The sequence below is a fragment of the Sinocyclocheilus grahami genome, unplaced genomic scaffold, assembly GCF_001515645.1.
Source record: "Sinocyclocheilus grahami isolate Dianchi unplaced genomic scaffold, SAMN03320097.WGS_v1.1 scaffold45.1, whole genome shotgun sequence".
In the NCBI taxonomy this organism is placed as follows: Eukaryota; Metazoa; Chordata; class Actinopteri; order Cypriniformes; family Cyprinidae; genus Sinocyclocheilus; species Sinocyclocheilus grahami.
In genome coordinates this window covers 412,234-438,428 of record NW_015505224.1, presented here as the reverse complement: position 1 = coordinate 438,428, position 26,195 = coordinate 412,234, and the positions used below count along the sequence as shown (strand labels likewise).

General features: G+C 35.4%; 3 protein-coding genes across 3 annotated transcripts in view; 1 reads left to right on the top strand and 2 right to left on the bottom strand.

Moving 5' to 3' along the window:
• Positions 1–15,263, bottom strand: part of klc1a (kinesin light chain 1a) — a 48,477-nt gene extending 33,214 nt beyond the window's left edge. Inside the window, exon 1 of the mRNA XM_016268440.1 lies at positions 14,845–15,263. The gene's annotated coding sequence lies outside the window, so the exon portion shown is untranslated. The remainder of the gene's footprint in view (positions 1–14,844) is intronic.
• Positions 15,264–17,092: 1,829 nt separating this feature from the next.
• Positions 17,093–19,705, bottom strand: LOC107582494 (apoptogenic protein 1, mitochondrial-like). Its single transcript, XM_016268361.1, has 5 exons — positions 19,446–19,705; positions 18,553–18,750; positions 18,149–18,212; positions 17,885–17,975; positions 17,093–17,241 (listed from the first exon to the last, which is right to left on the bottom strand). Exons 1-5 carry the CDS (start codon positions 19,575–19,577, stop codon positions 17,118–17,120), a joined length of 609 nt encoding a protein of 202 aa, XP_016123847.1. The 5' UTR covers positions 19,578–19,705; the 3' UTR covers positions 17,093–17,117.
• A 1,293-nt stretch (positions 19,706–20,998) lies between these two features.
• LOC107582542 (BAG family molecular chaperone regulator 5-like) overlaps positions 20,999–26,195 on the top strand; it is a 9,486-nt gene continuing 4,289 nt past the window's right edge. The window contains exon 1 of the mRNA XM_016268439.1: positions 20,999–21,099. Within this exon, the coding sequence (XP_016123925.1) occupies positions 21,077–21,099 (23 nt within the window). The 5' untranslated portion in view covers positions 20,999–21,076. The remainder of the gene's footprint in view (positions 21,100–26,195) is intronic.

Genomic DNA, 26,195 nt, shown 5'->3' with positions numbered 1-26,195 from the left:
CCTGACACAAGGACACAAAGCAGCTGTCTTTGTTGTTGCCAAGACACTACTCACCTGGTAAGGCATATCAGGGTTGCTAAGGCAGTGGGTGAGGCACGTTAGAGTAAGCGCACTGGGAGTTGCAAGAACCCAAAGAGCAAGAAAAGAGAACCTGAGATTGTTGCCCTTTCTAACGCAATACCTCCAGACTACAGCGAAGATGCTGGGAAAACCCATTCATTGGAAATTAACACGTCTCCACAGCTTTCTTTTCTCTTGTGAAAACAAGCGTACAATCTCCTCCCTGCCATGCTGATGTAAAGAAGAGGTGGGTCTACGTGCTGCTCCTGAGCTTCAGGCCTGTGCTGTATTCCGGTGGGAGGGGAAATGGGAAGTGAGACGGCAGAGATTCATGTGACCCATAAAGCAACTTGTTGTCTGGCATGTGACAACTACTAAGCAGGAAACACCCAATCTGCTGCAGATATTGTTCAGAACAGATCAATTGTCATTGCTCTTTTCCAACAAGGACCACCCACTCAGACCCATGAATATCTAACAATGTTAGATTTTCTTGGTAACAACATATATTAATTTATTTCTAATAATAACAAACATATTACATTTGGCTATTGTCAACAGAATTATTATTTTTTTTGTAGAAAAGGAATGCACTGATATTAATTCCAGCTGATACCAATAAATTATTTTCATGTCTTGACTGATAACCAATAAACTATAGATATTAAAATTGTAAACTATTTTGTTAAGAATATACCATGTGACCCATAAAGCAACTTGTTGTCTGGCATGTGACAACTACTGAGCAGGAAACACCCAATCTGCTGCAGATATTGTTCAGAACAGATCAATTTTCATTGCTCTTTTCCAACAAGGACCACCCACTCAGACCCTTGGTAACAACATATATTAATTTATTTCTAATAATAACAAACATATTACATTTGGCTATTGTCAACAGAATTATTATTTTTTTTGTAGAAAAGAAATGCACTGATATTAATTCCAGCTGTCTTGACTGATAACCAATAAACTATAGATATTAAAATTGTAAACTATTTTGTTAAGAATATATAGTAAATTAAGAATAAAACACAAAACTAAAATCTATTACAAGTGAATTCACATGTATAGCAGGCTTGCCGCGATAGACGGTGCTGACGGTGATACCGGTGTTAAGCCGCAACACCGGTTACGTCACTTGCCCACCACATCACTGACCCCCACCGTCGTTTTGATTGTTTTATAGTAATAAAAATCATTTAGTTCAGTAAAAGAACAGACACTACAATTAAAAACTGAACGCGGCTGCTCAATGCAGCGTGTCGAACGACAGTCGCATCACAGATCAGATTTAATTTCTCCAGTGAGGAGAGTGAGGGGTGGGTGAGAGAGTGGGGTGAGGCAGACAAGATGATCGCGGATGATTTAGTTTCGAAACTAGATGCACTAGTTGCCTGTTTGGCAATATTTTGGATTTTGAAAAGCCTGTTGACTTTTGCCGTTTATCTAAGGAGATTTTGGAAGTTTTTTTTAAACATTCTTACTTAATTGTCTCCACATTGTTTGCTGATTTTTACTTTATTTAAACTGTGTCATTTATTAATTTTATTTGACATTCGTTTTGCTAATAAACGTTTTACGTTTCTTATTTACTTGGTTATATATTATACATGTTTACTTATTTCCAGTTTTGCATACCTTTTAAACTTTATGTAAGTTACTTGTTATTTTATATTAGGCATATCTTGCCTGATAGCATGTTGTATTTTTATTTGTTTTGTTACTAAAAGTTCTATGTTTTATATATAGGCTAAAGTGAGTTTGACGTTGTATTTTGTTGTTGCATTCAAGCAATTGACGCCGAACTGCCGCTAATTCAAAAGTGAAAGTAAAATGCGCACGGCGCTTTTAAGCTATTTCAAAGCGAAGGAAAGCATGGAAAAGAGGGAAAATTCAAACTAACTAAAAACCAACAATTGCTTTACGAATTGCCGCTACTTTAAAGTGAAAGTAAAATGGGCACACCGCTTTTACAAGCTTTAAAAGTGAAGGAAAGTGAGGAAAAGAGGGAACGCCCTCACCCCCACGGTGATACCGGTATTACCGGTGTTGTCACACGTCGATTACATATTTGTCACACTTAAAAGATTCAGATCATCAAACAAATTTTAGTATTACACAAAGATAATGCAAGTAAACACAAAATGCAGTTTTAAAATGATTGTTTATTTTATTAAGGGGATAAAGCTGCCCAAACCTGCCTGGCCCTACGTGAAAAAGTAATTGCGCCCTAAATCTAATAACTGGTTGTGCCACGCTTTGCAGCAACAACTGCAATCAAGTGTTTGCGATAACTGGCAATGAGTCTTTCACATCGCTGTGGACCATCACACTACCACCAGCATGTTTGACTGTTGGTATGATGTTTTTATGAAATGCTGTGTTGGTTTTACGCCAGATGTAACTTTTGTCATCAGTCCACAGAATATTTGCCCAAAAGTCTTGGGGATAATCAAGATATTTTTGGGCAAATGAGAGACGAGCCTTTGTGTTCTTTTTGGTTAGCAGTGGCTTTTGCCTTGGAACTCTCCCATGGATGCCGTTTTTGCCCAGTCTCTTTCTTATTGTTGAATCATGAACACTGACCTTAATTGAGGCAAGTGAGGCCTGCAGTTCTTTAGATGTTGTTCTGGGTTCTTTTATGACCTCTTGGATGAGTCGTCGTTGTGCTCTTGGGAGTAATTTTGGTGGGCCGGCCACTCCTGGGAAGGTTCACCATTGTTCCAAGTTTTCTCCATTTGTGGATAATGGCTTAGAAATGGCTTTGTAACCCTTTCCAGACTGATACATGTCAACTGTTTTGATTCTCATCTGTTCTTGAATTTCTTTAGATCGCGGCATGATGTGTTGCTCTTTAAGCATGCTTTACTTTGTCAGACAGGTTCTATTTAAGTGATTTCTTGATTCAACTGGTCTGGCAGTAATCAGGCCTGGGTGTGGCTAGTGAAATTTAACTCCACTTTCTAAAATAATGTGGTTAATTGCAGTTCTTTCATGATTTAACAGGAGGGGGCAATTAATTTTTCACGTAGGGCCACATAGGTTTGGACAGCTTTTTTCCCTTAATAAATGAAATCATCATTTAAAAACTGCATTTTGTATTTACTTGCATTGTGTAATATTTTAATTTGTTTGATGATTTGAAACATTAAAGTGTGACCAACATGCAAAAAAATAAGAAATCAGGAAGGGGGCCAACACTTTTTCACACCACTGTATATTATATAAACAAACTTTTATTTTGGATGCAATAAATCAAGATTTATCTATTTTACGTCCCTAATTGTGACTGTTAGTATAAGATGGCAAATGTAATTAAATGTAAAAAAAATAATTAAGAGTGCACAATTAAATGTAATTATGCAATTAACCGATGCGGATAAAAAAAACTCTAATATTGGTAGATATTAGGGCTGTGCAATTAATCGCATGCGATTGCCATGCACATCTTGTCAGTAAAGCCGGTTCCGTGATTGGTAGTAAATCGCCATCACCTGCTTTCAGATGGAGCGGCATTTACTACACAGAGCCATAGTTCACTGACAATTAGGCAATATCGCGTTCATAATTGCAGATGAATCGCATTTGATTATGAACGCGATATTGCCTAGCTTCTCAGTGAACTACGGCTCTGTGTATTAAATGCCGCTCCATCTGAAAGCAGGTGATGGAGATTTACTGCTAATCACGGAACCGGCTTTACTGACGAGATGCGCTTGACAATCACATGCGATTAATTGCACAGCCATCATGCATCTCTACTTTTCAGAGTAAAAAATTAAGCATTTAAACTTATTTAACCAACTTTTAGCCCATTTACTAAAGTTGAGATGGGGTTATGTAACCTAACATGAAAACGGACTCATATTACAGTTTACATGTAAAAATTGACTAATAAACCTAACAATCTCCTTTTGAGGTTTGTGCTCCTTGATTCTGCATAACGATTTGTGTTTTCAGATGAATTAAAGAACAAAGGCAGCAGGAGGACAGAGGAAGGGCACAGGAAAGATGAGCAAATGCACGGCAGGGATGGAAATGCAGATTTCATGCTGTTGTTTGAAGTGTAAATGTGTTTCAGTGCTTTGTGCTGGGGTTACGCTATCCCTGTTCTTCAAAGCGCACAGAATACACTAAATATAACTATATATCATAAGGTAAAAGATCATCTCATCAGCATTACATAATACTAATGGACACATAGAGGACAGACAAAGTTCATAATAGAAAAAAGGAGGTAAAGATTTTAGAAGTTCCACTTGCTTCCATATCCAAAAACCGAGGAAGTAAAAACACTTTTTATCAACACCTTAACAGAAACATGTTCCTTTTAAATCATATTTTACTGGATGCCAATTATCAGTATTAAAACGATTCATTTTTAAATTAAACCACTGATATTGTGGGTAAAAAAAAAGACTTTCCCTTTAATGAGGCACAGCTTGTTTGTGTTTCACAAGTTGACAGTTCAGTGCTCAACAGCTGTCATTAGTTGCATTGTTGTGACTAAAGGGAAGTACGAATGAGTTAAGATGCGGCAGAATTCAACATCTGTCCTGTGTCTTCATTTATATGTAAAAACAGACATTTTAAACTCTTACATATTAATTTCTTTCTCTAAAAAGGAGCTGTATGTGTTAACATTCATATTAACTAAAAGACATTAATTGTGATTATTTTAATCTTTTGATAGCCCTGATAAGTCATCATTTTTGGTTTTATTGAATTAAAAATACAAAATATGAATGATTCCTAGTACCCCTGGTTTGGAATTAGAAGTTAGAATATTTATGAAGCAGGACAGACCTTGAAGCACAGAGAAATTATGAGTCTTTCACATCGCTGTGGAGGAATTTTGGCCCACTCTTCTTTGCAGAATTGTTTTAATTTAGCCACATTGGAGGGTTTTCGAGCATGAATGGACTGTTTAAGCATCTCAATCGGATTTAAGTCCGGACTTTGATTTGGCCAATCCAAAACCTTAATTTAGTTTTCTTGAGCCATTCAGAGGTGGACTTTGGTAGTAAATCGCCATCACCTGCTTTCAGATGGAGCGGCATTTACTACACAGAGCCATAGTTCACTGACAATTAGGCAATATCGCGTTCATAATTGCAGATGAATCGCATTTGATTATGAACGCGATATTGCCTAGCTTCTCAGTGAACTACGGCTCTGTGTATTAAATGCCGCTCCATCTGAAAGCAGGTGATGGAGATTTACTGCTAATCACGGAACCGGCTTTACTGACGAGATGCGCTTGACAATCGCATGCGATTAATTGCACAGCCCTAGTAGATATAACAATATGGTACCGATATGGTATCATGCATCTCTACTTTTCAGAGTAAAAAATTAAGCATTTAAACTTATTTAACCAACTTTTAGCCCATTTACTAAAGTTGAGATGGGGTTATGTAACCTAACATGAAAACGGACTCATATTACAGTTTACATGTAAAAATTGACTAATAAACCTAACAATCTCCTTTTGAGGTTTGTGCTCCTTGATTCTGCATAACGATTTGTGTTTTCAGATGAATTAAAGAACAAAGGCAGCAGGAGGACAGAGGAAGGGCACAGGAAAGATGAGCAAATGCACGGCAGGGATGGAAATGCAGATTTCATGCTGTTGTTTGAAGTGTAAATGTGTTTCAGTGCTTTGTGCTGGGGTTACGCTATCCCTGTTCTTCAAAGCGCACAGAATACACTAAATATAACTATATATCATAAGGTAAAAGATCATCTCATCAGCATTACATAATACTAATGGACACATAGAGGACAGACAAAGTTCATAATAGAAAAAAGGAGGTAAAGATTTTAGAAGTTCCACTTGCTTCCATATCCAAAAACCGAGGAAGTAAAAACACTTTTTATCAACACCTTAACAGAAACATGTTCCTTTTAAATCATATTTTACTGGATGCCAATTATCAGTATTAAAACGATTCATTTTTAAATTAAACCACTGATATTGTGGGTAAAAAAAAAGACTTTCCCTTTAATGAGGCACAGCTTGTTTGTGTTTCACAAGTTGACAGTTCAGTGCTCAACAGCTGTCATTAGTTGCATTGTTGTGACTAAAGGGAAGTACGAATGAGTCAAGATGCGGCAGAATTCAACATCTGTCCTGTGTCTTCATTTATATGTAAAAACAGACATTTTAAACTCTTACATATTAATTTCTTTCTCTAAAAAGGAGCTGTATGTGTTAACATTCATATTAACTAAAAGACATTAATTGTGATTATTTTAATCTTTTGATAGCCCTGATAAGTCATCATTTTTGGTTTTATTGAATTAAAAATACAAAATATGAATGATTCCTAGTACCCCTGGTTTGGAATTAGAAGTTAGAATATTTATGAAGCAGGACAGACCTTGAAGCACAGAGAAATTAAACTTTTTTTAAATTTAGAAATCTGGCAGCAAGAGTGTGAAAATCTGACTCAAATCCATTTATTAGTTTGTAATCTTTGTTCAGCAAAAGAAAAAGAAAAAAATTAAATCCATTTGTACGTGGTATTTCAGACTGTCAGACGGGACTTCAAGTAAAGTTTTTTTTCCCACCAGTGGGTAATAGGGCTGGATAAAAAAATATTGATATTTTGATATTAATCGATTCTCATTTTTACGGAACAATATCGATTCTTAAATCTCAAGAATCGATTAGTCTAGCCTGTTTTCAGTTAATGGACAGAATATTGAAGGGCACTTTCCATCCAATATATCGCAATAAGCATTGTGCTTTGGTACTTTTAATATGAAACAAAGTCTCATATTTCAAATTCTGTCCATTGTATTTCAGTATTCAAACAATAAATGCCGTTTTGGCGCTGTTTAATGTGGAGTGACAGATAGCTGTAGCGCCTCAGTTTTACAGACGCGGCAGCGTCTGAACTAATCATCTCCTCCACATTAATACCAGTTTCAGCACAAAATAAACGTGACTAAACATCCGAAGGTAAGTTAAAAGAAAAAGTACAACTTCACAAGCCGTATCCGGTCTCATGTAAACGCTCAATCAGTGTTTCAGCCGCGCAAAGAAGCAAATATAGCATCTTGTAAACAATGTCACGTAACGTCACATTCACCTCAGAAAAACATATTCGGTGACCATAAACTCAGTCAGATAGAAAAATAAACTATAGAGAGGGCATTTTGCTAAATATATGCACCATATAACATATTCATTATAAATGTTACTGTTCTTCAATGTTTAATTTATTGTTAATATTTAATTGAAGTAGAAATATTATTATGTAATTGTAACTTTATTATTTTAAAAACTTCATTAAGTGTAATTTTAACAAATCAGTCAATTTTAACCTTCAATATTATACAATTACAATACAATACAATACTCAATTACAAACGATAACGATCTGTCCTTTATTACTCAACCTGGAGAGGTTGAGACAGAGAGCGCTTGAGAGGCAGTAATAAACAGAGGAAGTTACGATTAGAAAGCAGAGAGCTGAAGAGATTGAGCAGGTTGGATGAAAGGCTCATTACTCAGAGCTGTTAAGCCGATAGAAGTACTCTAGCATGACTCACACAACCCTGTCCATCGGGAAACACTCTCTTGTGACCTCAGGAGGAAGGGAGAGGGGGGTCGAACCTAATGCCTGTAACTATAACAACATCCACGCTGTCGAGTCACAGGAAGAGATATTGCTGACATTACAGGAAGGCCACACACCAAGGGAAAAACCAGGAGAGACTAAAGTTCACCCAAAAACGACAATTCTGCCATTTACTCATTTAAAATATAATTTTCTGTGAAAAATAAAATGAAATTTTTTAAAGACTATACTGGTCATTATTTCAGTAACCTATAATTTAACAATGAGGACTGTGTCTGTCAAGAGTCAAAATTATAGTATCATAATAATAATCCATCCATATTGTGCGCTATATTCCAAGCTTTCTAATATCATGTAACAGCTTTGCATGAGAAACAGAGCAAAATTTAAAGTGTTATTCAGTGAAACATTTGACATCCTCCCTGCATCATGATCTAAACAACATGTCAATTTAACTCCGTCTCATTCCTGGTTTCAGTTCAGACTAACTAAAGTTGTTTTTAGTTTCAGCATTATTACTCCAATCTTCAGTGTTCTTTCAGAAATCATTCTAATATGCTGATTTGATGCTCCAGAAACACTTCTTATTATTATCAATGTTGAAAACAGTTGTGCTGCTTAATACTTTTGTGGAAACTATGATACATTTTTAAGGAATCTTTGATGAATAAAGTTAAAAAGAACAGCATTTATTTGAAATAAATATCTTTTGTAAGATTATAGATGTCTTTTCTGTCACTTTTGATTAATTTAATGCATCCTTGCTGAAAGAAAGCATTAATTTCATTAAAAAAAAAAACTCTTCCTACCAAACTTTTGATCAGTACTGTGAATGTGAAATCTCAATCTACAGGATAACCTTGTTGGCAAGAGGTAACATTAACACTGAGTACAAGAATCGATTAGTCTAGCCTGTTTTCAGTTAATGGACAGAATATTGAAGGGCACTTTCCATCCAATATATCGCAATAAGCATTGTGCTTTGGTACTTTTAATATGAAACAGTCTCAGATTTCAAATTCTGTCCATTGTATTTCAGTATTCAAACAATAAATGCCGTTTTGGCGCTGTTTAATGTGGAGTGACAGATCGCTGTAGCGCCTCAATTTTACAGACGCGGCAGCGTCTGAACTAATCATCTCCTCCACATTAATACCAGTTTCAGCACAAAATAAACGTGACTAAACATCCGAAGGTAAGTTAAAAGAAAAAGTACAACTTCACAAGCCGTATCCGGTCTCATGTAAACGCTCAATCAGTGTTTCAGCCGCGCAAAGAAGCAAATATAGCATCTTGTAAACAATGTCACGTAACGTCACATTCACCTCAGAAAAACATATTCGGTGACCATAAACTCAGTCAGATAGAAAAATAAACTATAGAGAGGGCATTTTGCTAAATATATGCACCATATAACATATTCATTATAAATGTTACTGTTCTTCAATGTTTAATTTATTGTTAATATTTAATTGAAGTAGAAATATTATTATGTAATTGTAACTTTATTATTTTAAAAACTTCATTAAGTGTAATTTTAACAAATCAGTCAATTTTAACCTTCAATATTATACAATTACAATACAATACAATACTCAATTACAAACGATAACGATCTGTCCTTTATTACTCAACCTGGAGAGGTTGAGACAGAGAGCGCTTGAGAGGCAGTAATAAACAGAGGAAGTTACGATTAGAAAGCAGAGAGCTGAAGAGATTGAGCAGGTTGGGTGAAAGGCTCATTACTCAGAGCTGTTAAGCCGATAGAAGTACTCTAGCATGACTCACACAACCCTGTCCATCGGGAAACACTCTCTGAATCGAATCGGTAATCGAATCGCAAGCTTGTGAATGAGAATCAAATCAAATTGTGAAATTTGTGTCAAAACCCAGCCCTACTGGGTAAGTAACATCACACAAAATTCACAGCTGTGAATTATGCAGTATTCACTATTAAGTGAATAGTCAACTATTTTGAACACATGCATAAACATGTCAAATTCAGCAATGCCATCTGTTTACGTTGTTTAGTGTGCATCAGTTGTGCAGCAACATGGCAAGATTTCATGACAGACATGAGTAGAAGGAAAACTGACACTTTTCCGAAGACAAAAGTTCAGTGTGAACAAATCCTAACAGTATGAGATCACATGAGGACAGATAAATGAAAAACAGGCCTGAACACCTCCTACTCAATTACAAACGATAACGATCTGTCCTTTATTACTCAACCTGGAGAGGTTGAGACAGAGAGCGCTTGAGAGGCAGTAATAAACAGAGGAAGTTACGATTAGAAAGCAGAGAGCTGAAGAGATTGAGCAGGTTGGATGAAAGGCTCATTACTCAGAGCTGTTAAGCCGATAGAAGTACTCTAGCATGACTCACACAACCCTGTCCATCGGGAAATACTCTCCTGTGACCTCAGGAGGAAGGGAGAGGGGGGTCGAACCTAATGCCTGTAACTATAACAACATCCACGCTGTCGAGTCACAGGAAGAGATATTGCTGACATTACAGGAAGGCCACACACCAAGGGAAAAACCAGGAGAGACTAAAGTTCACCCAAAAACGACAATTCTGCCATTTACTCATTTAAAATATAATTTTCTGTGAAAAATAAAATGAAATTTTTTAAAGACTATACTGGTCATTATTTCAGTAACCTATAATTTAACTGAATGAGGACTGTGTCTGTCAAGAGTCAAAATTATAGTATCATAATAATAATCCATCCATATTGTGCGCTATATTCCAAGCTTTCTAATATCATGTAACAGCTTTGCATGAGGATATAATTTTCTGTGAAAAATAAAATGAAATTTTTTAAAGACTATACTGGTCATTATTTCAGTAACCTATAATTTAACAATGAGGACTGTGTCTGTCAAGAGTCAAAATTATAGTATCATAATAATAATCCATCCATATTGTGCGCTATATTCCAAGCTTTCTAATATCATGTAACAGCTTTGCATGAGAAACAGAGCAAAATTTAAAGTGTTATTCAGTGAAACATTTGACATCCTCCCTGCATCATGATCTAAACAACATGTCAATTTAACTCCGTCTCATTCCTGGTTTCAGTTCAGACTAACTAAAGTTGTTTTTAGTTTCAGCATTATTACTCCAATCTTCAGTGTTCTTTCAGAAATCATTCTAATATGCTGATTTGATGCTCCAGAAACACTTCTTATTATTATCAATGTTGAAAACAGTTGTGCTGCTTAATACTTTTGTGGAAACTATGATACATTTTTAAGGAATCTTTGATGAATAAAGTTAAAAAGAACAGCATTTATTTGAAATAAATATCTTTTGTAAGATTATAGATGTCTTTTCTGTCACTTTTGATTAATTTAATGCATCCTTGCTGAAAGAAAGCATTAATTTCATTAAAAAAAAAAACCTCTTCCTACCAAACTTTTGATCAGTACTGTGAATGTGAAATCTCAATCTACAGGATAACCTTGTTGGCAAGAGGTAACATTAACACTGAGTAACTAAGGTTGGTGTCTGTGTCCTCGTTTTGCCTTGAGTAGAGACCACCATGAGAAACTGCAGTGTGGTGCTTCATTTAAATGAACTCTGCATCAGAGTGTGATTGCCCTGACACCTCAGTCCAACCCACTCAGCTTCACAGACGCCAGCACCTCTGATTTCTCAAACACTGCTGTGAATACTAGAGCAGAGTCACACTCAAACTTCACCTTCTTTCTGTTATTTTTCAGGAAGCATCTTGATGTCTGTATTTTTAAGTATCAGCTGTGCATGAACAAAGAGGAAGAGAAACAGTGTTAGCAGAAACAATGAATCAAGAAACTCTCTGTGTGATGTTAGTTTTAATGGAGAACCTACAAAATCAGGTTTATTGTGTCCAAAACCTTCCTAGTCTGAAGACTAATAATAAATCAAACAAAAAACACAACAAAATAGCAGTGTGAGTTTGTGTTTTTGTACATTTATCATGATAATATAATTTATTCTTTGACTTGCATGCAAATACCATGGTATATTAATCTGTGAACCTATGATGCATATATATGAGGGATTCCCAAACATTTTTTATCAACCAGACCTCTTTGACCTAAAATACTTATTTAAATTGGGAGATTTTTAGTTAATGTTTCAGTGATTAAACGACACATTTGCATGGTTCCCAGATGCTGATTAATGCAGGCAAGTGAATCATATATTTAATATTTTATTATTATATTTAATATTAAGTGTTTTATTTTGATTGCTTTTATTTTAATATTACTTCTTTTTAATTGCACATTTATGCTTTTTGTTATTAAATGTAATTAGTTATTAAATAAATTAATGAATTAAATTAAATAATTGAATTACATAATTTAATTCATAAATCAATATCATTATTAATTATTAGCTTTTCAGTTCCCTCATAAACCCCAGTCTTGTGTCAATTTCAAAATCTACAGACAGCATAGTCAATGGATAATAAATGTTTTTAGTTTGTGTGTGTACATTTTGAGTAAATGTTGTGTAAACTAATTTTCATTTCATAAATAAATATAAAAACCGTTTTACACCAAAAGTGAAAGGAATAAGCCTCAGGCTGAAGGGAAAGTAAATTTAAGTCCGTACAGTAGAATGCAGAAGAATAAATTTCAACACACTTCAGCAATAAACAAAGACACAAATGTTTGTCTAGAGATATTTGTGCTTTTTAGTACGGTTGAACTGGATCATCGAAGGTCAGAAGCAAAGACATTGGTTAATAGAATGGGATTAAATACATTAAGCATATTTGTGTTGTTTAACATTTAATTATTGCAGGTTTGCGTCATATTCTGAGTTGCATTATTTTTATTCATTTTGAGGAATACTGAATCTATGTTTTTTTTGTGTGAGATGAATTAATGCATATTCATATTTGTTTTGGAACTACAGTAACATCTGATTTCTCTCAACACGGGGACAGGAGAGCTGTCAAAAAGTAAAAAAAAAAAAGGTAACTTGCGTTACTTATTTGAAAAAGTAACTCAGATATTCTCTTGTAAATTAAAAAGTAATGCGTTACTTTACTAGTTACTTGAAAAAAGTAATCTGATTACGTAACTCGCGTTACTTGTAATATATTACCCCCAACACTGGTTACAAATAAGTTTGAATGCCTTTCAAACATAGCTGAGATTGTTTAAATGTTTGGGGAGTCTCTTATGCTCACTACTGCATTTATTTGATCAAAAATACTGTAAAAACATTAATATTGTGAAAAATTATTACAATATTATTTCTGTTTTATATACTTTAAAATTCAATATATTCCTATGATGCAAAGCAGACTTCTCAGTGGCCATTATTCCAGTTTTCACTGTCACGTGATCCTTCAGAAATTATTTTAATATGCTGATTTGGTGCTAGGTTTTTAATATTGGTTCTTGACCAGTGTTGAAAAGATTTTGATGCTGAATAATTTTGTGGAAACATGATACATTTTTCAGGATTTTTTGATGAATATGAATTTTAAAACAGCAGCATTTATTTGAAATATTTTGTAACAAATGTCTTAACTGTCACTTTTGATCAATTTAATGTGTCCTTGCTGAATAAAAGTATCAATTTTCTTTTATTTTGATCAAATAAATACAGACTTGGTGAGCAGTCTTCTTTTTAAAAAAGCTGTGTGTATAAATGTGTGTGTGTTAGGGCTGTGCGATATTGAAGAAAAATGCGATACGTGATAACTCATTAAATAATGCGATAATCGATATGCGATACGATAATGCTTAAAGTGCCACATGCTCAGATGAAACAGTTTTACTCAGCTGTTGCTGAGTCAGTTCTGTGAACTTCTATAACGATCTTGTGTCATATATATATATATGGTTATTTGTATGTATGTATGTACCAAGAGTTCCTGTAAAACCACAACAAATTCCTTGTGTTTGCGCACACTTAAGTGGTGAATAAAGCTCATTCTGATTCTGATTCTAATAAGAAAGCACCCCTACAACAACTTCTGAAAGTGAACGGTATGTGTTTTACTCGAGCATTACATAAAAATGCCATTTTAACATTAGTGTAATCATTTTAACATGAGTTTAGGAACTGAATAATAAAAAAGAAAAAGAAAACACTGCTTAGAATTTACTCTTTGAATTCAATATGCACTGATTCTTATTTAAACTACAAAAGTTATTTAGGTAAGAGCAGTGAGTGATTTTCTCTTTGTCTTTTGTTCATGGCCCCAAATATTGCAAGCTGTAGCGATATGCATTTTGCGATATGTACATCTGCGATATTTCGATAAATTGCACAGCCCTAGTGTGTGTGTGTGTATATATATATATACATATATACTTACATAAACACAGTGGTGGGCAAAATTATTAGCACACCTGACAGATCTGAAAATATTGACCTTTTTGCCTCCAAAACATGATTTAATTTCATAATGTTCATGAAACATGCAGATGTTTGCTCTGCCTCTGAGCACAACAAATATCAGATGAAGTGAGTTGTACTGTTTTATTTAGACTTTTTGTTATTTGGTATGTCCACCTTTTGCAGCAATTACAGCTGCACATCTCTCTGGTATAGTGTCGATATATTTCCTGAGAACTTCAACACTAATGTTATCCCATTATTGCAGAAATGCTTTATCACAGGTTGAGAAATGGTAGTCTGATTCCCGTTGCAGTGATTTTCAGCTCATTTAACACTGATATTCTGGTTTAGGGCAGTGGTTCCCAGCACTGCAACTTATGATATAAATCGGGTATATTCAATAAAGGCTCAAAAATGTCCAAGATTGAGCACCAATGTTTTAGGGCTGTATCATGAACACATCTTTGGTGCAGTGACTAACAATGAATGAACACAGATCTATTAGTGGTTTAACACTGGTTCTCTGGATGGTTTAGGGCTGTATCAGACAGCTCTCTGGTGCAGTGACTACACTCATCTGCTGTGTGTCATGGCCTGACTGGGCTTTTGCCTTGCCTTACTCCCTCCCTGACTTAATATCACACATCTGACTCTCAATAGCAAACCCCTGAGCACCCATCCAAACGATTAACCAGCGCTAATAAAGAGAGAGCGATCTCCGTGTCGTTTAAAAGCGATGTAAACAGTCATTTGACAGCTATTCCGACACTCCCAGCGAGCCTCGGGCAGGAGCTGAGCGCGCGAGTCAACTGTTAGCTCGTTAGCATGAGCAACATCTTACCGTTCTGCGGAGCATCCAGATCACACACAACCGTAACAGGGTTTGTTCCTCCTCGTCCCTCCACGAACCTCCAGTCAATATGACGCTCCGCAGCCTGATTGTGAGGGTTTGGGGCAGCTGTGTGTGTGTCCAGTCTTCCGGCGCTCGACGGGGGAAGTTCCTGCCACTGACAGTCCTATTCCACCAGCACGAGCTCAAATCACAGAGTGGCGCAGAGACAATAGTCTCATAATCACACAGTCATAATGTGCGACGGCGAAAACACTGAGGTCTCAGCTCAGACGCATCTGCCTGGAGCTGCACTCAGTGAAAATGGCGTTGTGTTTCTCCAAGCAGCTTCCCTCCTCCTCATTATGATGTCATCCCAGGATTAAAGGAGAGCGACACTTTTGTTTGTCATTCTACTCTGTAGATGTGTGTGTGTGTGTATATATATGTGTGTATATATGTGTGTGTGTGTGTGTGTGTGTGTGTGTGTGTGTATATGTGTGTATATATGTGTGTGTGTGTGTGTGTGTGTATATATGTGTGTATATATGTGTGTGTATATGTGTGTATATATGTGTGTGTGTGTGTTTGTGTGTGTGTGTGTGTATATGTGTGTGTGTGTGTGTGTGTGTGTATATATGTGTGTGTGTGTATATATATGTGTGTGTGTGTATATATGTGTGTGTATATGTGTGTGTGTGTGTGTGTGTGTGTATATGTGTGTGTGTGTATGTGTGTATATGTGTGTGTGTGTATATGTGTGTGTGTATGTATATATGTGTGTGTGTGTGTGTATATACGTGTGTATATGTGTGTGTATGTATATATATGTGTGTGTGTGTATGTATGTATATGTGTGTGTATGTGTGTATATGTGTGTGTATGTATATGTGTGTATATATATATATATATATATATATGTGTGTGTGTGTGTGTGTGTGTATGTATGTGTAGATGCATACATATATACAGCATGTATATATAAATACATACACATATATATATATGTGTGTGTGTGTGTGTATATGTATATATATGTGTGTGTGTAGGTGTATACGTATATGTGTGTGTATGTATGTATATATACACAGTGAATATATATATATATATATATATATATATATATATATATATATATATATTAGCTGCATTAATTGTTTCTGTTTAATTTTTATTTAGTAAATTTCATTGATAGCATTTGCCAGATCGAATCCATGTTGCAGCATTTTTAAGTTCTTTTGGTTTATGTATGCGATATTAGTAATTATTAGGTTACTCAAGCTTTTGATATTAGCTGAAATTATTTTTGTAAAATTTACTTTGAACCTTATAGTTTTATTTAGTAAATTTCATAAATAATTTGCCAAATTTCCATTTTGTTTATGATGTTAATATTGAGCATCATACTGTTCTGAGTTTATATTTCCTCTCTGCCAACAAAAAGAGTCAAAAAAGCCAATGCAATAAGCTTTGTGTGTCACCATGCAATACACAAACAGAAAGCCGGTCTGGAACTGAGGAGTGGAGTTAGCCATAAGTGTAAGTGTTTTACATTTCCATACTCCAGACGCAGCCTGAGAAATTAAGAAACCCTATTTTGGCTTTTATTGACAATTTTGTGAATTATTAGCCTAATCTTAAATATTAACCTATCTTAAACTGTACTTTTATGTACCTCGATATGGCAGTTCATGGATTGTATGGTGCTTGTTCTATATTATCTGACTGATTTATACAAAATAATATACATTACATTGACAAAGTAGCAAATAATTTAGCTTTAAATTAAATATTTTATTTTAATATCCTGTTTTTATTTACCAAACATTTTCTAAAATCATGTTTGATTCGCAGAGACACACCTTTACTATATCACTGTTTTAGCTTTAAAATAAATATCTTTTAGGTGTAATGGTAATTAAAAAAAAATTACGTAGATTAAGATTACATGGTTAACTAAATCTGTATTTCTCAAAATATGGTCCACAGAGGAACGTCACGCAAAAAAGGCAGAATTTTTTAATAGCATGAGGGTGAGTAAATGTTAATAAAATGTTCAGTTTTGGGTGATCTATCGCTTTAAGATGTGCCTGTAGCTTTCTAAAGGCTTCTACAGAACCGCACATATTTCCACTCCACGTGTAGCTGCAGTAACTATCAGGTTTCGAAGGGTTATCATACTGAGATTATAAAAATTAACAGCTTCTCCATATGCTTTCGCTTTCACTTTCACATTGAGACAATGCCAAATCAGCAGTGATTGATTTACAGTCTTTATTTGCATTTCATGTAGTTTTGCCTTCCTCTCGTCCAGTTCTCCTCGTCTGTCCAGTCAGTGTCCTCCATGTGTTGTGCAGAGCTACTTTCGCCATCAGAAGTGTAATGGTGAAGTTCCGTCTATACCATTCCCTGATTAACAAGATACAGAAGAAATAAATAACATGGTATTAACCCTGTAAAGCCTGACATATTTAAAAAGTCTTTTTTTTAAATGGAAGAGTACATTAAGCCTTTACACAAAAGTTTGCAAGTGTTGAGTAACAGTATAACTGTTGAGTATCATATTTGATACATTAAGCTTTTATGGATCATTTAATATGATATAGATGTATATGGAGCTCAAAGAGGAGAAAAACACCTTAGTTTTATTCAGTGGCCAAAACTAAGCGAAAATATGCAAGTTGCTGCAGTTGCTGATATTTATATGGCTAAAAAGCAAGATGCAATTCTGACAGCTTGTAGTGTAAATCAGTGAGATCTTTATAGCAGACTATTTACATAACATACATATTAATATCAGTCGTCACTCTACATCTCAAAATAATGTTTTAGTAAGATGATATTTAAATGCTTGATCAAAGTTCTGTAGTTTTATTGTGGGGTAAAAACATATAATGCAATGTAATACAGTGATGATTGAGAGATGAACAAATAAACAGTCTTTTACTTGTGAAAGAAGCATGAATTATTAATCACATGGCAGAAGGCATGCAAAAGATTATATACAACAGGTTTTATTATATTATTGTATGTATTTGAGTATTTATCTCACCTGTTATAACTGGCATGTCTTGTAATGTTTTTGTCTAAAAAGTGTTTGTAAAATACTGCCATTTCCTCACTGCTTAAAGTCCTTTTCCTTCCTGGAACCATAATAAATGGCAGATTATACAGAAGGCATGTCCCAAACAACTTTAAGATTCAATTATCAGGTCGATCAATAAGAGTTCTTCAATGATCATCGATTCTTACACATGTACATTTGGTTATGTGTGATAAATATACTGTAGGTAGTGTTCATATTTAGACAGCTCACCATCATCATCTCTCTCCGACAACCCTTTTGCTGACAGCTGTGATCTCACATATTCTTCCTTTTCCTGTTAGAAAATAAATAAATAATTGAAACAATACGAACTTGATGAGGTGAGTGGTGCTTATCTGTGCAAAATTCGCCAACATTGTTATGCGGTTGCTAAGAGTAAAAAAAAAAAAAAAAAAAAAAAAGGAAGAAAAAAATCCATTCTCAAAGTTTCTACTGCATACTAAACATATTCAGCAAGTATTTACAGGAAGAAATATTTACAACACAAAACTGCTCCCTAGTGGTGATATAATGGAGGATTTCAATAGTTACAGTAATCACTCAACATGTTAAATGTGTTTCCTGCATCAAACTGTGTGGTTTTTAAGCTTGCACCGTACAACTGTGGTTCACACCTTGCTAAATGTGATGTTCTGGTTGGCCCAGAACTCGTGGTTCCAGTCTTCAGTCTCCTGTCTCAGACGCCTCAACTTCCTTTCCTGTGGCGTCTCATTCTCTGGGATGTGATATATGATCGGCCTCAGGTTTGACAGTCTGTCTGGTGGACCGATCCAGTCATATTTTGATGTTGCTGCTGGACTGAATCCAGTCCTCTATAATAAAAGGATTAAAACAAGGCAGCATAAGAAATTTCCAAAAAACAAGAAACAACTATAAATCTAGTTAAAATTAGGCAATGTCGGGCAACTGCACCTACAGTAGTAACTATTTGTATTATTAAAATGATATATGAACATTAAACATCAATAGGAATTAAGAAACCTGAAAGAAAAGATATATGTGACGATGGACCACAAAACCAGTCATAAGGGTCAATTTTTTGAAACTGAGATTTATACAAAGCTGTATAAATAAGCTTTCCATTGATGTATGGTTTGTTAGGATAGGACAATATTTGGCTGAGATACAACTATTTGAAAATCTGGAATCTGAGGGTGCAAAAAAAAATAAAAAATCAAAACATTGAAAAAAAAAAAAAAAGGTTGTCCAAATGAAGTTCCTAGTAATGCATATTACTAATCAAAAATTACGTTTTGATATATTTATGGTGGGAAACTTACAAAATATTTTCATGGAACATGATCTTTACTTAATATCCTAATGTCATTAAAAAAATCTATAATTTTGACCCATACAATTTATTTTTTAAGACTGCTTTTGTGCTCCAGTGTTATATGCAAGTTACATTTCTAAATAAAAAAAGCAGTAATAATAATTAGATAGGTGTCAGATGTGTAGAAGAACAGTTACACTGCTGTTAATTTGACAGAGCTGGTGAACGACAAACCTCGGCATGTTTTGGAGGTTGGCTTGCGCTTTGTCGATGACCTCGACAGGAACTCCTTAATAACAGAGGAGCGTGTGTGTAACACGGACGCAGAGACCTAAATATTAAATTACTACCTGCTTTTACATTCATCGTTGATAAGTCATTGCTTGCCTTGATCAGAATTAATAAGTACGATGTCTCCTAGCCTCAGTGACAGCATCTTCTTCTTCCTCGGTTTTATGGCGGGTAGCACCAATGTTAAGGTGCATTATCGCCACCTACTGTATTGGAGTGTGGACCAGCGTTTACCCTTTCATAATGAGAGGACAAGAAAAAAAAAACTTCTTTACTTCAATAAAAAAATTTCCCTCTAAATTCTCTTAATCAGCTCTGTTCTCTTAAGATACAAAAAAAACTCTCTAGTCCATAAGTAAATATATTTTTAATGTTTATTTATTATTTTAAAGGTTTTATTCAGCATAGCATGCCCAACCCTTCAGTGACAGCATGCATCTTCAGTACAATTATAACATGGTGGATGATTTTAAAATAAAAGTCCTTTCCCTCACTCATGCGTCAGTACTTCCTACAAGAGAGGATTTATATCATTGTTTTCTGAGAAAAAAACGCAACATGTCGCGTTCTGTAAAGAGTGCATTGTGTTTTATGTGAATTATATTTCCAACAAAAATACAGATCTGTGTAACTCTCTGGCGCGTTCTACTTCCTGTGCTTCGGATTTCAATCAAACTGAACGACCAAAACATTCCATGCGTTACAGAACTATAAAACCAACAAGTTTTCACGTAAAAGATTATGTTTATATTGCAATATAATCTGCATTGTAGAACTTTTTTTTTTGACTAACCCATTTATGTATGTATGTATGTATGTGTGTGTGTGTATGTGTGTGTGTGTGTGTATGTGTGTGTGTGTGTATGTGTGTGTGTGTGTGTGTGTGTGTGTATGTGTGTATGTGTGTGTATGTATGTGTGTGTGTGTATGTGTGTGTGTGTATGTGTGTGTGTATGTGTGTGTGTATGTGTGTGTGTGTGTGTGTGTTTGAAAAGAAACAATGCTTTCAGTAAATGTTTACATTGTTACATGAAAATTCAATTTTAAATAGTGTTTTTGAATATTTGAATTTAAATTCTATTTATTAAAGAATCCTGAAAATGTATCACTGTAAAAAAAAAAAAAGTCACAGCAAATCCGCATATCAGAAAGGTTTCTGAAGGATCCTGTGACACTGGAGTAATGATGCTGGAAACACACCATCACAGGAATAAATTACAACTTTGTACAATTGCAATAATATTGCTGTTTTACGGTATTTTGGGTATATATATGCAGCCTCGGTGAGCATAAGAGGCTTCTTTCACAAACATTTACACATCTTACTGACCCCAGTTTTTTTTGAATGATAGGGAGTAACGTTATATAATTTTGTTATAGTCTCGCGCTAATTTAAAACGCCTGGAAACAACTAGACAACGACACATGACACGTGTTATTGACGTTAAATGAATTCAACTCTTCGTAACTCGTCGGGTCTCGCTTGGCCAGCTGGTTTATGTCAGTAGACATGTATGCCCGGTGCTTGTGAACGAAAATTGCGTTGTGTTTAATCTGTAAACACAGACGCACCAATGGCTGCCCGCTGGTTATGCAGGTAGGACGGACAGCCCGTTAAACATCATGTTTAATAAGACATGTATTCATATGAGAATGTGTTTAATTTATACAGCGCCTCAACCTTGCACTGCTGCGAGCTCTTAATGAGAGCTGCTCGATGGCTTTGTGTGCTTTAAATGGACCTAATAGCAGCGAGCTAAGCACGCGGATTATTTTTTTTAAGTCATTTGTGTCGTTTTAAACAGTTTCACGCAGCTCAGCTATTACGTGCACAGTTGACGTTGTTGTGCATAAAAGATGAAACCACTTTGTGTTGTGGAAGGGAGCTCACTTTTGACTTCATCGCCTTCATGTGTTTATCAAACAATACGAAGGGATGGCAGCCAGTAGATTCCGTGCTGTATCGATATGCCATGCCTCAGGTTACGGAGAGATGCTTTTATTCATTGATCAGGCAAATGTGGTCTTGTTGAAGATGTTACAGTGTGAGGGATCCCTCCTGGTGTGAGGAATGGTCTCCCCAGTGTGGTGTTTTGAACGAATCGCTGATTATGAACGAGGCTTTTAAGTGAATCATTCTCGTTCACTTCTATACACCATCCATTGATATTTCCCTTTTGACTGCACTCCTGTCTTTAGATATTGACTTCAGCACGTGCAAGTAGTGAGGAGGACTGCGAAGGAATATTTAATTGGTTGGATTTACCAGTGCCAATATCTTGGCAGAATGGACATGTCTTTATATATCTTATGCATAACTTTTTTTTAATCTGTTTTGTATTTTTATATGCCTATTTTCATATTCAACCTTTATACTGTTACAGTCAGGGAAGATAATGAAGTTTTGATATTCTGATTCTATGAGAAGAGGGACGTCCACACGTTATAAGCATAACAGAGGAAATATGTTGTTGGAATCACATTTAGAAAGTTTTTTTTTTCCCCAGCTGATGAATCAACACTTCAACAAAACTGACAGCCAATCAGAATCTAAAGCTAAAATTTAAATTTAAAGCTCAAATATTTACAATATAGAAGCTAATTATCGTTTTTGGTGTCAACAGACCTATTGACACCAGGGACGATAAATCTAACTTGAGAATAAATCTATGAGAATATGGAATCCGTGGCATAGCTGTAACGACAATGACGGAGGAACAATATTGTTGGAATCACTTTCAGAACAATTTTTTTTTTCCCAGCTGATGAATGATAAAAACAAACATTCACAGCCAATCAGAAGCCAGAGTACAACATAACTGAAGCGTGCATTTAAAGCAAGAATGATAACTATAGTGATATCAATATTATCATCCATGCCGATGGATGATGATGGTCTTTTTATTGTAACCGTGTGCTGCAGTTATGTCATCTGCATAACTAGCCTGATACGAGTAGTATGCAATGTTTAAGTCTGAATGAGATTTGGAGTGACACTGATTGAGAGACAAACAAACACCAGGCTGATCAGCAGCTGAATGAACCAGAGTTCGTGTTCATGTTCGTTGATCTTGTCATGTGAATCCATCTCCTTCTCAAAACAGAATTATGAATGTGTAAAAAAATAACTAACTAGTGCTGTCAAACGATTCATCTATTATTTACATAATATATGTGCATGTACTGTGTATATTTATGATGTGTATATACAAATACACCCACACATACAATATATATTTTGAAAATATTTACAAATGTTTGCATGTGTATATATTTATATTCTTATAGTTTATATTATATATAAATATATTTAATATATAAACATATATTTTTCTTAAATATATACATGCATGTTTGTGTATTTTTATATATATATATAAACAGTACACACACACATATATTATGTAAACAATAACTTTTATTTTGGATGCGATTAATCACGATTAATCGTTAGACAGCACTACTAATAACCATACACGATTCAAATAAATGTAATTCCTAATTTGTTTAGGCGATTACCATTGTTTTTCTATAGCTTAATTAAATGTCATGTCAGGCAGTTGAGTAAATGGGGTAAAATGTAAGATATGCTTTGTTGTAATTCGTGAGAAAAACACTTATGTTTTCTTAAAAGATTTGTAGGCAGGCAAAAATGAAAAAGGATAATAAATCTTATTTCAGTAATCAATGACTCAACGTGAAAGATTCAATACCGCACAAAATGACACTCACCTGGCGCCACCTACCGGCGTAACGATGTAACTGCATAAAGAGTCACTGAATGACTCATTTAGCGAACTGATTCAAAAGAGTCACTGAGATGAATCACTAGCGCTAATAGTGGGAGGGGAGGGGCAGGAATGCAGTCCATACCGACGTGATGCTGCTGCTGCTGCTGCTGCTCTGAATGCCAGTCTCTGCCAGTGTCACTGCAAGTCCACGATCCAGAAATTACTGGAGTGTTGCACCGCGCAAAACATTTCAGCAGCGCAGCTGATGGAAACGGGGTCCGCTAGACATGTGCGCGAACGTTTTCTGCGCGTTGAAAAGGTGAGAAATATGCTGCGCATTTTAGGAGGAGGTGGTGAGATATGCTCGGATTGTGTCGGATAGGGTCGGCTGGTGTTCAGAAGCAATAAAAATGTCCTTCTGCCATGGTTTCATTCATGTAAATCCAGGCACAGCGTTGTCAGGTTACAGAAAGCATCACTGTGGTTCACTCTGCTTTATTGATCTTATAGTTTATGTCACGGATATAGCCATATATTCAGTAGACTACTGGGGGTCGAACAAATGTAGTAATTTAAGAATCAGCCATTGCAAAACCCATATGGGGGGGGGGGGGGCATGTTACGTTCCTCCTTCATGTGTCAGGGTACAGCTGTAAGACACTCTTCATGATGGCACATATGATGATGATGAGGAGGAGATGTGTTTTGCATTCAGCCTCCATGGTCTCGCCGGTAACATCAGCATCAGAGCTGCTGTGGACCGTTACATACAGAATCAATTCCTTCATATTACATTATGAAGGTACAAATAGTACACAGTACATTAGGTCATATTTTTATGGATTTTCCGTAGTGTCGTTTGTTTATTATTTGTTATATTCATGTTTATTGCATAATTTTAGTGCCACGTGTGTTGCCCTGTTGGTTGTCACAGTATTTTTACTGTGAATTTCTGGCATGCACAGCTGACAGTTCATAGTCTAAATTTAACGATGTTTTTTACAGTATACTTTAAGAAAAAATTAAATGCATCATGATCATTGTGTTGTTGATGAGACATTGCTTTCAGTCTCCATGAACGGAGAACTGTTTTAGTTAGTCTAGTAGTCTAGTTACTTTAGACCTCCATATGTTTTTCTTTTTCACGTCTTCTAAAAACGGTATACTACCATAAAATTACATGTAATGTCCAATACAGTTTTTCAATGTATATAGTAGGGCAACTTACCGTTAACCATTTAACAGGTTTTTACTGTAGCATTGTTACAGTCTTTTACCATTAAATTCACAGTCATTTTTTTACAGTATACTTATAGCCATTTTCTGTGATGAATGGTTGCAAAATATTCATTGGGGACTATCCATAAAAATATTATCCCAGCCAGGCCATGCGAATTTCAGCTTTAGAAAATAATGGATTGACTCTGGTGTGTCAGAATGCCATGAATGGTGAGAGAAGCAGTGATGTATTTAGCAGTGCCCACTGATAAGCTCTGGCATGGATGGCATGTTGGCTCTTTGGCTCAACCCAGATTTCATAGTCCAAAGTGTTTGTGCCCATATTTACTTTCGAGAAGTTGCAACCTATAATAAGAGGTCTTCGGTTGCTTAAATTACTGGATAGCGGAGAACGATAAAGGAGGGGAGACAGGAAGCTGGGTAGCAGGTGGAGCATCTGGACAGATGATGTTCTGACTCATCCTTATCTGACCCTTCCCTCCCCTCCTACAATCACAGCATGAATTCACACTAACGTCGTACTGTTGCTCAACTGTGGGAGCAGAAATTCAACAAGCTAGGTGAACTGTTCACAAGTTCTCATAAGTGAACCTTGGTGTTTCTTGGGAGTATTCTTATTTGAGATTTTTGGACACAACAGTAATATCTAACTGGGTTTGTTGTAGATTGGAGCCTTTTTTTGGACATTTTTACTTCTATATATGGCTGCTGTAATCATTTTATTTGACAGCTAGAAAGTTGTCGAGAAGAAAACTCATGGCTGTTTATTATATAAAAGGATAAAGCACCCAAGGAGTACTTTTGGAGGAAAAAAGCTATCAAGAACAAGCGTGACATCTTTGATCCTGAGGTATACAAGGACTGCATTCTCACTGCACAGTTGTAAATGTATTGTGCATTAAAGTAATATTCAGGAATAAATGCAGTTTAATATTTCACAAGCATCTGCGGCATACTCTGAATTGCCACAGAAAATTATTTTGACTCATGCCTCAGTTTGTAATGCGTGTACAGCTGGAACATTGTCTAAATTGTACTGCTGAGGTGAGAATAGTTTTGTATTTTTTATATAAAAAAATAAATTATATATGTATATATTAGGGATGTAACGATTAACCGTGAGCTGGTTGAAAATCGATTCAAATATGTGACGATTCAAATCGGTTGAGATGCTAAACAAATCGTGATTCAGTTAGTGGTAGGAGTTTATATGAATGTATGTCTGAGAAGAACTTACTGTCTTTAGAAAAGTTTAGATGGTATTTTTTCATTCATCTTGCCTCTGTATAATGCATATTAAAGTTCATAAGTGCAGCACTGCTTTGTTTACAGCAGAAACCAAGGAAACGCTTTAAGCGCCACCTGCTGGCAGAGAGTGAATCTGCGTCTCATTCTGCTCGTCTGCTGTTTCGGTTTCATGCAGATATTTTTTATGCATAATTTCACAAAACTGAAGTCAAACCATTCTGTTTTTGCTTCAAATTTCGAAATTATACAATCTAATTTAGATTAAAAACTGCTCATGTTGCATGTATGCAGCATCTTTGTTTGGGTCATGATTAAAATGCAGTGGTTGCTTCTAATTTTAAATGGAAAGAGCACAAACAAAGCCTGTTTATATGAAGATATTTATTTTATTTGTGTTATTTATTTGATTTGGGGCTTGTTTTAAAATTTAAAAAAAAAATTTGTTTTGTTATTTACATTTACATTATATTTAAAT